The 18,664-nt window shown below is 51.4% G+C and overlaps 1 protein-coding gene across 3 annotated transcripts in view; it reads right to left on the bottom strand.

Annotated features, from left to right (window-relative positions):
• LOC143371393 (uncharacterized) overlaps window positions 1–18,664 on the bottom strand; it is a 111,339-nt gene that overhangs the window by 40,095 nt on the left and 52,580 nt on the right. For all 3 annotated transcript variants that reach the window (XM_076816520.1, XM_076816519.1, XM_076816521.1), the window contains one exon: window positions 12,935–13,153. In XM_076816520.1, coding sequence (XP_076672635.1) covers window positions 12,935–13,153 — 219 coding nt within the window. The remainder of the gene's footprint in view (window positions 1–12,934; window positions 13,154–18,664) is intronic.

Genomic DNA, 18,664 nt, shown 5'->3' with positions numbered 1-18,664 from the left:
CTCAACGCCTCCTTTTCAGACGTAAGTCGAGGCACGAAAATCAGCAGGGGTGTTAAAAATCACCCAGAAACCGTCCAGCTGAGGGAACCACCCGCATCACGGCCGTCCCGTCCCGTCCCGTTCCGCATTCCTGCCCCTCTTTACAGCACACATATATCATTCCACGCGAGCCGCCTTTCTCTGTGCATCGACGAGAGAACCGAGCAAATTTTCAGAGAGCTTCTCGGAAGAAAATGCGAGCGGCTCCGCGTGAAAGGCCGCTCTCTGACCCCACCCACGCTTTCAGCGGGGGGACGCGACGCGAGGGTCCGTCCGGCGCCCCTATTTTGCAACCACCCCCTCTGTCATTCGCCGATAGTGCATTTGACCAGAGCATTGTCCAGCGGAACGGTCCATTGTCGGATTGAATCATCGGCCTGCCTCGGAATATTCAGGGATGGCCGATGGTCAGTGGCCATCATTGTTACCTTCGTGTGTGGAAACAGGAACGGTGCCATCTCTCTCTCGCTGCCGGTCGCCACCGTTTGCCTCGACTCCGTCGAGAATGGACACACTTGAAAATCTGGAGCGTGGACACTCGGTCCTTTCATACGTTCGACCCGTGCCGACTCGTGCCTCGCGCTACCCTCGCCCTTGTGAATTATTGGCTTTAATTGTGCTCACGTTAATGGCCGGACTGGGACAAATTTCCGGGCGGGAACACAACGGACCGTGGAGGGCTGATTTTCAGCGACGGGAGTCTCGTAGTTGACCGACGAATATATGTGCAAAGCCGGAGCTTCTTTTCCAATCGATGAGACTTCATCAGAATTGTTGGACTTCAAAGATGCGTGTAGCATCCAGAATGTATCTTCTACGAACTTTTCAATCGATCGAGGTAAGTTCGATCGCAGAGAAACAGGTAACACACTTTCCACTGGGATCCTCGCATTGTCCGGGCGAAGAGGGGTCAAGCGAGCTTAGGGTGCAGCGGGCTGCGTTATTATATAACGACATTGCTCGTATATCGCCCGTGTCCTGCCTGCTGTAGGTCAGAGGGCAGATTTTCGGCGATTTCAACGGGGTGGTTTATACCCTTATTACGGCATAAGCGCGTCAAGGGTCACGTTCGTGTTTTCCATGGAACCGGGGAAACATGGGACGATCGCCGAAATAAGTAACAAGCGAACGCAACTGTTGAGTCAACGATCGATCAAAGCAGCGAAACTCACGCTCCCCGTTCCACTTCGAGCGCTGTTATCGAGGGCGAAATTTTATCCAAGTGCAACTAATGGACGTACCCTGGGGACAGAAGCGGAAGTGCGTGGAATTTTTCCTCGAAAAGCCAACAGTTCGCGGAACATATATTTTAAGGAGTCGAAAGCCAACGACGACGGAAGATCGTAAAGTCCATCAACGCACCGATCGCTCAAAAGTGTACTCGACGGCAATGGTGCCTTAATGAGTCCATAACGCTACCTGAGAGAAGGTCGGAGGCGATTTCGATCTTCCATTCTTAAACGGTGCAGCCGGTAGATCGGTGCGTCGAGACCTCCTTGGACATGCTAATGCGAGGGGACGTCCGTGGGACCCCTAAGACTCTCATTACTGTCGGGCCCACGTTCCCGATACGTGCCTCTGTCAGCGCGAAAATCTTTCCCGAAATTTTTCAACGGTCGAGCCCCACTGAACCCGCAAAAAGTACATTTACATGTCTATGCGTTTGGCTAGCTGAGGAGGGGGGAGCTACGAAATAGGCCAGGTAGACCTGCCCATATTCTAGAATTTTTAATATTCACCGGCGGCCCATCGCTTTGAACTCCCCCAAGAAGATTCCTCGCGCTTTGTAAAGCCTCTAGCGGTACAGTGATTGCGGCACTTCCCGCGGAGCTGTGAAAATTGGGAAAGAATACCGTAGGATCCGTTAATTATCTCGTCGAGGTTCTGAGAGCATCGTGGAATGACTGGTCAGGGATTCCAGCTTGAAATCAGTCGATTCTTTCTTCCGAATTTCATGAAATTTCGTTAATAATTATTCTAACAAGTACCACGAAATGTCCGGGCAAAGTAGAGGGAAAGCGGTTCCGGAAGAGGAAAACGGAGAGCGCGGTTCTAATTAACGTGCGGGGCGATTTTGGTCGAAGAAACCCGATAGGCTGTCCATAACCGCATTCCATATGCCCAGGGCCGAGGGTAAGCGGCCGCTGCCTGGGCCCGCGACCCAGGAAGTAGGTAGTAATTTTGGGCACAAGGCCCGGAGGAATTAGCAGGCACAGAGCCGAGAGATGATTTTCCAAAATAACACGTCCCGATACAAAGGCCAGGCAATTTCCCGAGCACCAGCTGCTGCCACCTATCTGATTTATCATCTCGCCTCCTCCAAGGCCCTGACCACATCCCCTTCTATCTTCGCCATCGAAGAGAAGCGGCCTTTCCAAACCGACGGACCCACACCTCCGACGAAAACTTGCCGGTTAATTGCGTAGAATCATCAAACTTCTTCGGCAAGTCCTTTGGAGAGAATTTCCATAAATCTTGGGTGGTCTTCCGCGTGATCCACGAGTTGTGCGCTTGGATCGGCTGTCAGTGATTCCTGCAAATGGTGCTGGTTGCTTCGCGAGTCTCGCTGGGAACGATAAGAGCAACGCAGAACCCTGGAACGCGGTATTGTTTGGCCGTTTGCTTGGAGGAATGCGACTGGAGAGCAGATGGGGGTCGAGAGGGGGTTGTTCAATCGGTTATTGATTGGAAATGTAAGCTGGAGCGCGTGCAGAGCGAGGGGGTGAGTGGTGAAGAGTAAGGGGGTATGGGGGACAGGGACCACTGCAGGAGCGACCCGACAGATGGCCATTGGTCAGCGGGACCTCGTGGCAAAGTTTGCCAATTGGGGAAACAACTTCGACCGTTCTCTCGAAATTATTCGATTCTCTAAACTGAAGAATCATAGCTCGTCCCTTCGACACCTGTCGCTAGCTCGATTCTAGTTTCCATATTCTGCAGTTCACTCGAAATAATCAGACTCCACTCAAACTTTACTCAAAATTATCCAGACCCTCTGCTAATTGGCCACTCTCTTCAACTCTCTCTCTCTCTCACTCCCAAATTTGTTTTCACCGGGTCGAGGATTCATCCTCGACTAGCCGACCAGAGAATGGAACGCTCATGGCAGCGTATCGCGGCTCGATCGAGAAATTCCTAAACCGGAGTGGATAGGACCATCTGGCAGCGCGAAGTTACAGGCTCGGCGAAAGGACTTTCCGCTGTATCGCTCGCGAAGGTAGCGATTCCCGCTAATCGGTATCAGTTGAATGGGGTGCGAGTGATGGGAGAGGCGGGCGGCGGTGCAAAGGTCGTTTGGCTAGGCGTTTAACGCGGTTGTAGGCGGAATATCGACGCCGCTGATCGTTTACTCGAGGTGGAACCTCCGCGAGATCGCGTCGTCGTGTGTTTTCCCGCGGCATCCGGCGTGAACGCGCGAGAACGAGCGAGATGAATCTCCCCACCGTGGATCCGCCTCATCCTCCGCCGGGCTGGGGCCGCGCCAGCATCACCGCTGCCGCCTCCGTCGCTGGCACGATAGTCAGCCTGGCTCCCTCGCATCCCCCGGGCAATCTTTTCAATTTAAAGTCAAGTATTATGGCTTAAATTGCATTATGGTTTCCTTCCCCACGAAGAAGGTAGGACCGAGAAGAGCAACGAAGGGCGGCTCCTTGTAAGCAAGACTCAATCACGCCGCTTAACCCCTGACCCCTCGGAGCCCAGGCGCACACGCACGAGGTACCACCACCGACACGCACCGCGTTCAATTCATCTCGGTGTTGACCGCAGCCGATGCGGCTCATGCACCGGGGATTCGTGCACGACACGTGTGTGCGTCGTGGACGAGGCTGCATCACGGCGCAGGGCCCGCGAAATTAATCGCAAGGTCCGCCTGGGCCCACTTACCCTCCACCGAGGACACTCCTGCGTGATTCAGGGATGCCCGAGGAGTTCACTCACTAGGGACACCGGAGCCGCGGCGAATAGCAATCCAAGACCGATGAACGTCTCTTCCCAGCCAGCTATCAGACGCGGATTCTTCCTTTTCCACCGCATTATGGTAAAGCAGACCACCGTAAGACCGCGTCCGCGGGAACGCGATAAATAAACGCTCGACCGAAGAGCATAATAGCGCCGTCACGCATGCGGTATCGCGATCTCGCCGCGAAAAACCGAATCAAGATACAAGACACCGACGGCTGGCTACCAGCCCACGTACGTACGTAAATATCCGCGCGAGGTGCGAGCACGAGTTTTCTCGGCGGTCGGCGGGCAACCACACGCGTACACATTTCACACGAATGAATGAAACGACCCAGCCCAACCGCGGACCTTGAACTTGCTCGCCGGGGAAAAAAGTCACGAGCTCCACTCGTGCACCACCTCTCGCGGCTGTAATAACGCGTTCCGTGCTGTCCATAAGGCATGTAACAGATACCTTAGATCGAGCTGGTGTGCGCGGGCCTCTTGCTTTTCCCTTTTCCCGTATTACGTTATCGGTTACCCGCCGCAGGTTCCCTGCTCGCGGGGCTCGCTCGCCGCTGCGTGCATTTATCACGTCGCTGCAACCCCGGCCCCGATAAGTATCGATAATTTTCATAGATCACCCGGCAACGGGCGCCCCCCTCGTCGAGGAACAATGTGGTTAATTGCACGATAACGAGAGGAAAACGCAACTTTGGGAAATTACCTCCGGGCCGGCGTTTATAGCTGTAAGAACGAAACGTGGGGGTGTGTGACAGGTGGATTTTGTCTTCGGAAATGAGTGCAGAGGTAATGATAGTCTGACAAGGAGAGTATTTTAGGTGTCCGCCTCCGATCATTTTGATTTTTGGATATGTTATAGAGGAGCGAAAAATAAGAAATACGTGTTTTTTTTACTTTTCCCCGTTTTCATATTTGGGGGGTGAAAAAGTTAGGGTTGAAAGTTAGGGTTGAAAAATCATTTTTGTGGAATATCTCGAGAACTATTAGAGATAGGGGAATAGTGTTAATGAACGAATTTTGTGTCTTTGAATGCGAAATATGACTGACTCACCAGATTTTCAAAAAGTCCATTTGTTTAAATAATACATAAAAATTGTTATTTTTTGTTAATAATTCTTGTAAATCTTCATCTATTTTCATGGAAATTTATTTTCTTATACTTCACAGCCGAACCGAAAATACGGATAAATCAGAATTTGTATTTCCTACAAATTAGCAAATATAATTATTATTGAAGTTTACTTATAGTAAGGTGTCCTCCTACAGGGAAGTGTAGTTCTCAAGTTATCTAGAAATAAAATTCTAAACAAAACATATCTAATACGCATATAATTTCCTTTTGTATACTAGATATTACTTCTAGCGTGAACAAAATTGCCATTTCGAGTACGAGGTGTCTCTAGCGCTACGTCCTCAAATGAAGTATCTCTAATAGTTCTCGAGATATTCCACAAAAATGATTTTTCAACCCTAACTTTGAACGCAGTTTTCACCCCCCAAATATGAAAACGGGGAAAAATAAAAAAACACGTATTTCTTATTTTTCGCTCCTCTATAACATATTCAAAAATCAAAATGATCGGAGGCGGACACCTAAAATACTCTCCTTGTGAGTTTTCTGAGATCTAAATACAGGGCGCGGGCTGGAGCTCCCATCGGTATAGAAAGTTCCAGTGAACTGAGGTCCCGAGACGTGGACAGTTGGACGTGACCACGTTCAACCCCTAACTCTACGAAACACCCTACTAGCTACTTGCACTCACTGCGGCTCGTAAAGCAGCACGGAATGGAACGAACGATCCAGAGACACCTCGACGAACGCTACACCCAATCTACCCCAGGAAGATCAGCGCCAAGATCACGTTAAGACTCCATTAAATTGCCGATCGGAAGGAGAAGTCCAAATAAGCATCCGCGAGAGTCGCCGACGAGGTTCACGCGCAGGACCCTGATCGCCGGACGTGGAAGCATCCTTATCGTCCTTAACGTTCATAGCGAGCGATCCTTAAGTAATATATTTCTCCGGGGGTAATTGCAGGCAGCGATTTCGTGCGGCTCGTTCGAGATCCGCCCGATACGTCGGACTGTACACCACGGAGCGTGTATTGCACGTGCAAGTGTGGACTCGGAGAGAGTGCCAGGCCGAGCGGGTACGTACGGTAGGTTACACGCGTAGGTAGGTACTTATACGTGCCTATCAGACGTAGGTACCTATATAGACGCTCGCGTTGCCGTTCGATGGGAGCGAGAGGCTCCGACGGCGGTGAGAGCGAGAGAATGGGCCGGGGACTGGATAAGAGAAAAACGGGGGAAAGGAGAGAGGCAGGGAAGCGAGAGAGCGAGCACTGATAGAGCGTAACTGACTTCTTGGCCGGTGCATATTACCGGGCTGTTAGAGGGCGGAGCTGGCTGATGAGTTAGCAACGTATTGACTTTATAATAATCACGTTAGCCGGTCCACCGTGATCCCTTGGTATTACGCGGTGGTTCGCGCGGATTCACGTACCGGGTGATTCCGACCGTTCCTCATTCTCGCGAAGCCACGGGCTATCCGCCCGATCGCGCTAAAAGTAAGATGGGAAACGATCCTACGATCGAATCGACCGCCGTAATGGGGATCCGCGGTTATTTGTATAGCCCTTCCGTTTAACTTTGTTGCTCACCGTGGCGTGCACGGGGGGGTTGCGTTTCGCCAGTCCGCGGCGCCGATAAATCTCGAGTGGCGAGCGTTACAGGGCTGCTATAAAACCGCGGCCCCATAAATCAACGCTCGCGGGAAGAAAACGAATCCAGGAATGGCCGGGACGTCGCTGAGCCCGATCATTAATATTAACGCCGTCTGTTCGGCCAGGTTATCGCGGAATCGCGCGTTCGTCGATTCGGGAGAGAGGCCGTTGCAACTGGGAATTCGTTGCTCGTACATCGACTTTCGGAGAGCGGACGACCCGCCTCTGCGCGAAGCCAAGACGCTTCCCTTGGAACCTTCCGAGATATAGTGGGTGGAAGAAATATAGCGAGGTGCTTGAAGTACGCTCGAATGGCAGAAATGGCCCCCTCGGGAACACTAACCGCCGAAATCCTTTGATATCGGGGATCATCCGGCCAGACGTACCTCGACGGGCTCCACTGAGCGGCTAATCAAGAGAAGGCCGCGCGAGCGCTTGAAAACATCGCTGTCGCCAGCGGTCGCTCTGATTTTTCGGACGCTGCGCTACAGAGTATCCAGAGATGCAGATTAGCGAAGTAGTAAGAAACACGCGTTATCCAGCGGTGCTATTAAGATCGACGCTGGCAACGGGGTATTAATAGCTGACCGATAAAAAGGCCCAGCGGAGGATCAATTATTTTCTTGCCTCACTTAACGCCGACGTTATTTAAGCGGTATCGCGGGCATACATGCATAATGACTCTATTTCAGCAAGGTCGCGAGTTTTTACCGCGGCCGCCGATGGCCCGAAGAAGCCCTCGCGAGCCGTGCAATTAACGGGCGAAAGCTCGGAAAAGTGGCGGCCGGGCATGAAAAGACGCGGCAGTGCCTTGGCCGAGGCAAAGAGAGGAAAACGGCTGGCTCGGGGAACAAATAAATCGCGGCGGGAAGCTTATTGCTCTATTTGAGCTTCCTGTCCTACCGGCGGATGCGCGTGAATACGTAACAACCTCGGAGCCTCATTCTCGCGTGCTTCCTTCGCTCCTGACAGCGGCCAAAGAGAAGCCGTGAAGGATCAACCGAACTGCTAATTAAGCAGCACAGCCTGGCAGAGGAACTTTAGCCGTGATCTAAGTTGCATAGTGGATGGAAGGAATACAGTCAGATCGTAAAAGCGAGCGGTCGAGGGTGAAGGTGGTAGCGCATTCGTGCGCCAAGTGGAGTAGTTCAACTTTTATCAGCTGGGATGAAGGTGCTTCCTAAATTACAACAGCTGCTGATGGATTGCTGCTCGAAGAGTATCGCTCGATCGTTCTCTAGGTATCTTAATCTAGTTTCTTCACCCGCTACGTTCATAAGCAAAACGCGCGCTTCATGGGAAGATACCGTCAAGTCTTGGCTGCTTATAGTTAACAGAGTTTAGTAGCAGGAGGCGAAGTCGCAAATTGCTTTCGTATCGCCCGGTACACTCGCGTCTCGGAGCGGGTAACGGTCGGGCGATGGAGTGCTGGCTGACCTCCAATCTCACCTCAATTTGCCTACACGCCGCCATTTGCGTCAGCGAGAACGCCGACCAGCCGCCTATCTAAAATTATGATCTCAAAAAATGCCCACGTTGCGCGCGAGCCGACCAACAACAGCACGTCCCGCCGACGTAATCGATTAATTATGGTAAATCGCGGGTTATTATAAATTTTAGAGGTAATTGGTACCTCCTCGGATCCGCGAGATCTCGCGAATCTGAAACCGGCCGTGTTCGAACGCGGCCGTTGTTGCCAGACGCGAAGATGCCTGGCACGGGAACCTCGCAACACTTTCCAGCCGATCGTTTATTAATTTTTAATGCAAACGGTGACCTCGATGTTTCCGCGAGAATGCAAGTAAGGCGATCGACGATTCCTCGAGTCACTGCGAGAAAATCCGATGAAACGCGGATGGAGAAATGTGCAATCCTCTCGTGAACGATGGAGGACAATGAATGTTCGCTACGCTTTTTTAGGTTCTGAAAGCAAAGCGTCGATACTCTGAATATTTTCCATCGAATTTGCTTACGTATTCTTGCAACGGATGTATCAACGCTGGAATTAGACGTATTGACTAATCATCGACAGATTTTGATTGAATTGCCCGACTGTGGCACGAACTAATTAACCCTTCAATTAACTCGCCGCTTCCTGAAAGCAGCTCGCGAACTGTCGAAACCTGCTAGCGCTTTATAGCCTGATGCTAATTTGCAGCGAGCAGCTGCTTTCGGCGAGCCAGTCCACGCGACCGCCCCGAGCTTTTTGCGACCGCACGCTACAGCGTCTCTTTGCTTATTAAAGCGGCTCATCAATTATGAGAGCGTATCTTGTTTTTTCTCGCTGCGAATTGTAGCTTCCTTCTAAAAAATTCTTGAGATCAAAGTTTGATCTGAATTGGGAGATTTTATTGCAATTCAGGTTTGACCCGCAGCGCAGAGGAGACAAAATTGTCACACAAATGCACGAAGGCAAATTTTCAATAGTTAGATTAGAATTACCTTCGCGCAATTCCTTCCTCCTCGAAGAGAGCACGATACGAGTGACCCCATAATCGTACCCCCTTAACGTGCTCACCACTAAAGCTCGCGCAACCTACGTAACGCTTTTTTCCTCCTCCATACTCCAGATTTACCGCCCGAAGTATTACCATTAAATGGAAAACCTTGTTCCGCTCTTAATTGAATTTTCGAGCGCGGCTCGCGAATGCACGCTCGGAGCGAGAGCTTTTCGCAGTTCGAAACAATTCGTTCGGCCATAAAACTTGAGCGCGACTTCAGTCACTATAAATCTGAACGGTTAACTGCGTGACGATAAATCACACAACTTATATGAGAGCGCGGCTATAGATCGGGAAACTGCGAAACTCGTCGCGTACATCTTTTCCCCTCGATCCGCCGACAAAATTCCCGCGAAAGAATCGACCCAGGCGCAAAACTGGCGTCTTCATCGCCCGGCCACCGACACCGCGCGAGGATATTTCTGCGCTTGGCAAGAGGCAGGCGGTTAAATCAGAATTCAATTTGAACGACGTTCGAACAGGGAGATCCCCATAGAAGATACGAAATATTCATGGCGAGAATACTTTATCGCTGTTATTCTTAGACCCCGGCATACGGCCTTCCACAAACACGTTGCACGCTACAACCGCCGTTCACGCTGCTTGATTGCAGTTGCTTGCCAACTGGCAGTACGTCCTAGAACATTTCTTTCAGCTCCCCTCCGTCCTGTCCTCTTTCCGCTTTCCTTTTCATTTAGACAATTTGGACGCCGTCCTTGAGAAGAGGACGCCGAGGCGGAGGCTTGCTCACGTATGGATCAGTTGCTTCGTGTATGGATCAGTTGCTGAACCTACCCGAGTTAATAATCGTTCGCAAGGCGTGCTCGGGGCCCGCAAACAAGCCCTATCCCTCGCGAAAGGAGCATTGACACGCCGCGAGGCAACGCGCCCTGATCGATTTAGCGCCAAATGTCGCCGTGTTTTACACGCGGCAATAATGGTCGAAATCTATGTAGCCAATATTTCAAGCCACCCTTTTCTCGCCCCGTCCGCCTCCCCTGCCGGCGTATATATGAAACGTTCGTGTACACCAGCCTAGCCCCGGTTATTGGCTCGCATATGGCCGCTCCTCGATATTTCAAACTGCACGGTAAAATGGAAGCACGCTATAGCACGAACGACGTCGTAGGGACTGCGAATAATTTCGGGGAAATCTAAGAGGGTCGCGGAAAGATCAGCCGCGGAGGTGGTACAAATGTCGGGGAATTAATCAGCGCCGAAGTCATCGTTCATGGTCTGCATTTCTGGCTGCAAACGTCCGGCCAGTCGGGGCACGTTCGGCATGCGAAATAATTTGCCCCAGGGTTGGCCGAATAAACGGAATTTAAATACCTCGGAGGGAAGAGGGCGATCCTGGCGAGAAAAATGATACTCCCAGGGGAGAGATACATCCGAGAACGGCAAGAAAGGATCCTTCCGTAACCGGGCGGCGTAATTTACACGCGACGGGACTACGTTACACAGTTCACTGACTTCGAAGATTACTTTTTAAGAGGCGCTTGCCCGCGATCCTTCTTCCTCCGTACAACGTTCCCTCGCCTCTCGCGAGAGAGCCGTTACTCAACCACGCGTGGACGTTATTTCGCAGTGCTCCACCAGGTGAGCACACGACGAGAAATTAGTTCGCTTGTCTCGGTATAAGGGGTATACCGAAAGAAGAGAGGATTCTCGAATGTCTAGTCCCGTGGGGGTAGGGTGCACCGAAGTTATTAATAGTATGCGATCCGCCCTCGATATTGTTTTAATCATTCGAGTGATTTATCGTTCGACCTTCGTCGATTATAGTCGAGCAATACAGGTCCATTTAAAAGCTGGTGCGCAGCCCCCGAAAGGATCATCGCGTCGACACATGTCCACGGAGCCCGTGGGTCTGAGATATTTTAGGGTGATATCCCTCATTCTTCAAAAACCGGCCAGTGCATATGTCGGCGCAAAGAAACATAATGTTATCAGGCTGTCCAGGCGAGTGGCGGTGGTCAGACAAGGACGAAGTCCCCCAGGACCTCGCCCCCGTTCTCGTCCACTTCGTCCTTATTGATATACCGAATAAACACACTTGGCAGCTAGGCGGGATAGCTTTGCGAGGCAAATAGACTCAGAAGGGCCGCGCACTTCGACGTGTATCCTCTCTTAAAGTAGAGACGTCCAGCCGAGCTCCTTTCCGAAACGATTTTTTTTTCGACAACGATATTTCGAAAATCCAGAAGAAACTTTAATCTCAAACGATAATAACACGTGACACTGACAGACCGAAAAAAGAGGATCCTGAAAAAAAATGACTACTTAGCTCGAGTTTATCTTCCCCTCCCCCCGAAATATTACCAAGCAATTAAGAATCAGCCACCATAAACAAGTCACCTACCCCCGAGGTACTTGAAAGTCGGAATCCAAGTCGAAGGGAGACGTTACTTTGAGAATCGTCTACGGCTCGCGTTTCAACTGGCTTTCAACTTTCGACCCTTATCGATCGACTGTGTCTTAGCGCACCTTGACCAGCGGTGGCTCAGCGGTAAATAAAGATGGGTGGTTTTCCCATCAGCGTGCACACACGCACCCCCTGTGTCGCGCGGGTCTGTGTGTGTCTGCGAGCTCAGACGGTTTTAAATTCCGCGAGTCAAAGCGATGTTTGACATGGAAATGTTGAACGATGCATTAAACATGCCGCGCGGAGTGCTTCCTCTCTTTTCCACGGGAAAAGAGCAAGAGAAATCCACCCCCGCCGCCCCTTCGATCGTATTGCCAGCGAAAGAGGCCTGATCGCCCCTCCCCCCCGCGCTATTGTTCGAGCAATGTTTATTTAAGCAAACGAAAGGAGCCGTTCTATGGACCGAATCCACCTTCCTGGACGCTGCTGGACCGTCTTCCGGTTTGGATCGATAGTCGGCCGGTGGCTCGCACTCTTCGCGAACCAACGCCTTGGACGACGCAGCGGTTCCTAGCAATGTGTCTGTATCGAAAGTTTTAATTAATCATCCGAGTCTGACTCGGTTATCGAGAAATTTGATCGATCTCTTGGCGACAAGGTTGAAATCACGACCAGATAAAAACGTAGATCTCTGAGTACGATTATCTATAGCGACATCTGGGCACATTTGAGGAACTTCGGTTCTTTAATCGAATACTGAGAAGGATCGGGAGATTTCCCGAGAAATTTTGCAAGGCAGGTGCCCTGGCGTAAGTACTACAAAGCGTGGCAGTGTCTCGCGAAATCATCAATCGTTATCAGTTGCGCAGGGAGAAAACGACGAGACGGGACAGAAGCGCCGCGAATCAGAGGATCGTGATTGTCGGAGGCCACGTTTCGCCGAGGGTCGGAAGCACGCACCTGCTAGGGGCAATTTCGCTGGACCTTTCCGTAAAAGGAGCACCCCTCCATTGTCCGGCAAATGACATCAAGCTTATTGCATTATTTAAAGAGGCTCGCCTTCGGGCAGCTCTAAGTCGCTGACCCTCCGGTTTCACGGAGTGTCGCCGCTGCTCTTTCGCAAAGTGACGTTCGCAATCTCCTCGTGCATCGTAACGGCTCAATCTTATCATAAATTTGCAAGGATAATAGAGGGGAGCAGAATGTAGATCCCACTTCAACCGTGCATTGGAATTGCGCTTTGACTTCCTTAGAACCTTGGTTCGTTCATTTGCGTAGACTTTGTTATCTTATGCTGACGACAGAGAGATTTAGCAAGCTAGGATCGAGGGACTCACCGGGTGAAATGCCGAGTTTCACGTGGAGGCTGCTTGGGCTCCTGTGGTCGGGGGTGGTCACGGGGGCGGCAATGGGTGGTGACAGGTGGGGGTGTGCCGGTGTTCCGCCACCTGTCGTCGTCGTGGTAGTCGTGGTGGTGCAGGGATTTGGGGGTGAGGTCCTCTTGAAAGACTGCTCGGTCCGCCACGCGACCTCGTTATCGCCTATCCAAACTTTACCTGCGGAAGAAAAAGATGGTTGGTATTAATATGCCAATATTAATATTTTAAATAGCGATCGATAGACTTCCCGGGGCAAAGGGAAATCTGGCAGTGCTCCGCGTGCGTGATGTTCCTGAATGAAAAGAACGGGGAATTATTCGTGCGCGCGCACCGCTATCGACGTCAGGATCAAATTGCAAAAGAGGTTCCCGAAACAAATTCCCCATCCCTCTTCTGTATTAATATAAGGCGCGCTGGGGTCTTTGTGTCCGTGCAGAAAATGGCTTCGCCGCCCTTCACGAGCCCGCGTAATTAGCAACCCTCCGAATCCCCTATTCCTGCCAGTTTTCCCGGCTTTCCCTCGTTTCCCTTAATTTCTGGGAACAATGTCTGCTCTCTGGATGTTGTTCCACGATGCAGTGTCTAATTACATCGGGGTGCAGAACGCTTCTGAGCCCATCTACGGGGTGTATCGAATTCTTCTGGCTACAGACGCGTTTGCCATTAACGAAGAACGCTAATAACATCCCCCCAACAGGCAATCAAGTTTATCGTATAAAATTTCATTCATAATTGTACAATGTTTATTTCCACTATTATCGCTGCTGCACAACTTTGACAACGTTGGAAATTCTTGGCGTGTTTTAAGGGGTTACACCTAGTCAGGCGCCCGAAAAGAGGCCAATATTTGTGAATTTTTTTTGAAGAAACGGAAGCGTATATTTTTACAACACTTTTTGCGCTTAAAGGAGCAACATTTAAAGAACATTTGGTAATTTTTTCGTAGAAACTAGGTATAACCCCTTAAGGACGCTTTGCGGAACGAATTCTTTCTTCAATGTGCAAGTAACGAACCTCGGCTAGGAGAGTCCGAATTTCCCCGACACCCCGTACGTGACACAGCGAGACCACAGAACACGCAAATACCGTATCACCCCCGCATACGTAGGACGTGAGTCAGAATCGGTATTATTTGCTTGATGAATGATTTAGTCGGAGAGACTTAGCTCGGGTGCGTCTCGCACCCCATCTCCTCTTTCCCTCGCTAACGAGGGTGAGAAAGAGGAGCTCCATGGACGAGACAAGAGAAGCGAAGAGAGAGAGGGAGAGAGGGAGAGAGGGAGAGGGAGAGAGAGAGAGAGAGAGAAAGGAACGTTCGAAGAGCGAAACGAAGGGAAATACGGAGAGGGTGGAAACCAAAGTCCTCGGTCGCGATTCAGACGCGGTGGGAGGATGGAGAGAGCGAGAGGAAACGTTTACACAGAGGAACGAGAGCAGGAGGAAAAGCGGCGGGGCCGAAGAAAGTGTAGCTGGCGCTAACTAAGGGCGTCGGCTAATCAATATCATCAGAGAATGGCCGCTGACCTCCGTGGACCCTCCATTGTTCCGTATGCCAACTTCGCCCAGGCTTACCAGGGTGAAACGAACGACTCCATCTTAGTGTTCGCGTGTAGCGCGGATCTCGATACCTTCGTCTCCGAAGTTAATATTGATCCGGGCCCCTAATTAACACTCCCCTTCCCATACAGCACACTCCGTTGCCCGAAGCTTGCAGGAAGGTTCCACGGGGGTTGCCGTGGAATGTTCCCCCGGTGCGGACGTAGGAACCTTCCTGGAACATTCCAACAATGTTGCTGGAACGTTCCGGTGCCGCACCGGAACCTTCCTGCAATGGAGTGTGCTGTATGGGTTTCTCCATCGAACCATAGCAACGACCGAATACCTATCGCCGTTGCATTACCACGCTTTGTCGCTGGTAGTATCGAAACTGCAATATTGGATGTTGGCTGGATTGCATTTCTACGATAGCAAGTGGCCTGCGGCGTGTCTCCAGGCCACGATTCGAGCGAGACCCACGGCACGGAACAACGGTTCCTTTAATCTCGCGGTGTTTGCATGCTCCCCCAGTTCCTTTATACCCCACGGAGACAAACGGAACCACCCCTCGAGGGGCGGCGAAAGCGACGTGCCTTCGCGTGCACGGCCTGGAAAATTCAATTACATTTCGCCTCGCGAAAATCGCGTCACGCGCCTGCTCGTTCGCGATCGCGAGCTGCCGCTTTATTGGTGGATGCCTGGGTACCTGGAGCTAATCGATTGAATCGCTATTCTCGCCAGCGGTCGCGGTTATTAGGCTCGTGAAGTCGTGCTCGGTGGAGGGACAACTGAACGATGGTTATTGTATTAGCGTTCCTCGCGTGGAAAGGTAGGCAATAGTGGCCGTGTCATGAGCATGAGCTCGCTCGCGAGAGTGAAAGCGTTTCCGGTCTCGGGGGATTTTATTCGCGCGAGTTAACGACGGTGTAACGCTGCTGCACGATTCGATCCAGCGAGCCTCACGATCCAACGTTGACTGAAGTGCAGGACAGATATTTCGGCGCGGCACCCCGTGGGATGTTATTTGAGACCCTGAATCGAATTATCGGAGGATAAGGGGGTAAATTTCTGTAAAGACAGCATCTCTTCTCAATAAAATGTCCCAAGAATATGGACTCTCGAAATGCTAGCGAGGCGAGACCAGTTCGCATAAACAGAGCCATCCATTTCATGATCGTGCCCCCCAGCGACGAGGGGTGGTTTCTCCCTTTGCATTCCCCTCGCTCATTCGTCCAGGCGGGCGCGAACTCCATTCACGGGTTTATCACTGTCCAGATAACAACGATTTACCTATGGACGCCTGTGTCCAGTATTTCCCAGGTTCCAACGGGGGAACACGGGAATAAAGTAAGGAACAGGGACAGAGAATAAGGAGAGCAGAAGAGGGGCGATCGAAAGGGGGTGAGAGACGGCCCAGCCACCTTGCATTCAGAAGTATTTCACTTTAACGGCCCTCCGGGGGATTGGCTGACCCTGGACGAAGACCCTTCACCGTTTCAGCATAATGGACCTCTACATTACTTATTCGTCCTGGCCAATGTCCTGCCAGAAGAGTCCGGCGACCGCGCTCGTTTCCACGTCCTTCCATTTCCGTGCGCGATTAATCGCGGGGTGGCATGAGCCTGTATCGCTCCACGATTCCCAGTAGCCGTTCCTCGTTGGGCGACGGCGAGGCGGGAGTGGTATATCACTAGGGCTGCAATTAGCAATGTCGTGGTTGGAATAGCTGTACGCCTTCGTGAATCAAATTACCGTAAGCTAAATGAATCCACGGATTCCCGAGAACCCAGGCAACCCCATGCTCCTGGAATCGAGCTAAATTCTATTCAGCATCGATCTGAACGCCTTTTAACAGCTCCCCGAGCAATTTTAATTCCATCTCCGACCTTTTTCGGTGGCCGAAATTCCCAGCTAATTGCAGGTGGCGGGTGCGACGGCCCTGGTGACATTGCCACTGTCACGTACCACGCAATTTCACCCGAAGGCGGAATCGCTGCAGAGGAAGGCTTCCGGTCGACGTGAGATTTCGTTCGGCTGCGTCCCGCGCGACGACAGCCCCGGGCAATCCGCTTTCCCGCGGTACTCGAAAGAATTGAAAATTCCTGCTCGTCCAAGGGTTGAAGAGGTCGACGAGGGGTGGTCGGCCGTGGCGGGGCGGGGGAAAGCCGTGGGAGGAAGGAAACGGACGCGGATAAAGCGTTCGATATAAGATTAATAGTGGAGGCCGGTGACCGAGCCTGTACACGTCGACGAGGGCGGGCTCCGGGGCTATATACGATGGTGATTCCTCTTTGAAGGTGGAATTGTGGGCAGTGGCCAAATTGAATCCTGCTTAGGACAGGCGAAGGACGAGAGGCCGGGCCCTCGAGCACTTTCTCCAATAAATAAATTGCTCGACGCTCCTTCCGATTCGCGCGTCCGCGCGAATTAAAATCGTCTCCCCGATTCCCTCGCACGCAGCTAACCGTTAATTCCGATGGTTCCTTGCCCGAAACAGAGGTGCACCGTAGAAGCAGACGTTACAAAGTGTGAAAAATTCCTACGGCTCAGTGTCTGTCGTTCGATACTCGAACCTCTGATCCACCTGTCGACGGTGTCTCGAGATAATTTCGTCGGCCACGTGCCGTTGGGGCCAAGGAACCGATAAGAGGAATCACGAAAATGCAAGGAGATAAGAGGGCGACGCGACGGGAGAAGACGACGACTTCCCTTATTCCTATGCACGTGCATACACGTAATATGTGTCTCCGAATGTGAACGAACTTTAATCGGTCGTCGGTCTTCTCTCGGGGCGAACCCAGGTAGAGGATACATCACCGAAACGGTGGTGTCGTCGTTCGACACCGATCTGTATTTGCTGTTTCGTAATTTCAATAATAGTGAAGATAAAGCACGCCGGGCGACCGCGTCACGTAGATGCTCGAGAGACGGTTAATCGTAGGCGAGATCGGCGCGAAGCTCCGGGAACGAAACAGAGAAGGCATCGCGTGAAACTGTTATCGTTATCCGGGGCATCGGGCTTTACCAAACAACGAGGAACCGTCTCGAGACACGCGTTTATCGCGTTAATTGCTATTTCATTCAAACGGAATTACTGAACTGAGCGAAACGGATCGCGGCGCTCGAGCATCGTCGAGATAGAGCCGGAGGAAGAGCGATGCCGGCCGGGGAAGGAATTTCTTTTATCGATAACGATGTAAGTTAATTGTGCCGGGGTAATTAAATTACACCGAAAGATTCATTAAGATGACGCATTATAGTGGAAAATTTATGCTGTTTACTCTGGAACTAATAAAGTGGCTTTATCTAGAAAAAGAATCCGATTATCAAGCGCGTTACTCCTTCGGTCAGATAATAAACACTAATACGCATCTGCGGGATTATTAGGGGGGGGGGGGAGACGAAGTCGAAGACGCGCGCACGGAAACGTGGTCACATTTTATTATCGTCCGTCACGGTGATACGGTGAAGTTTTAAAAACGTCGATAGGCAGATAAGGCCGATTAGAATCGGAGCCCGGCGTAATCTGCGCGTCATCCTCAATTTCGAAACAGAATTCGTGTAGCGTGTCTCGGCCGACCTCGCCACGGAAATAATATTTACAAGACAGATTATACGACGCCGCACGGCCGCCGGCTCCCCTAGCCTTTATCCGCGTTCCCTTGAATTCCAAAAGGGAACTCATTTCGCTGGAAGGAGAAAGACAAAGGATCGGCATTCATCGCGAGAGAACGGTTTCCCTATTTCTTGCCGGTTGCCCTTGTCAGAGGGGCGATCGATAAAGCCAACCCCCTCCCGTCGCTCCCTGCTCCTAGCTACCTTAACGCTCGTCCACCCTCCCCGTGTGTACACTTTTCCGTACGTCCACGAAAACGTACTCGCTGTGAACTCCGAAATGCACTGTCCCTCGGCGATCTCCCTTTCGCCCTGCTGGGAATAGTCTGGTCGAACGATGCCGCGACGTATGCAAACGATCGTGTCAATCTCGCGAGGGACTTGCAACGATCGTGGATTAGACATCGAATGGGATAGTTTAAATGCTGGATATGGATGTAATTGGTACGAAGTGCGCGCCATTATGTAAATGCCAGCTACCTGGCTCGGTCGCAACGGCCAATAAAAACCGTGAATAATAAAATAGTGTTCCGTGCC

This window comes from Andrena cerasifolii, chromosome 7 (assembly GCF_050908995.1).
Source record: "Andrena cerasifolii isolate SP2316 chromosome 7, iyAndCera1_principal, whole genome shotgun sequence".
NCBI lineage: Eukaryota > Metazoa > Arthropoda > Insecta > Hymenoptera > Andrenidae > Andrena > Andrena cerasifolii.
The sequence above is the reverse complement of the archived record's forward strand: the minus strand, read 5'-3'. Positions and strand labels throughout refer to the sequence as shown.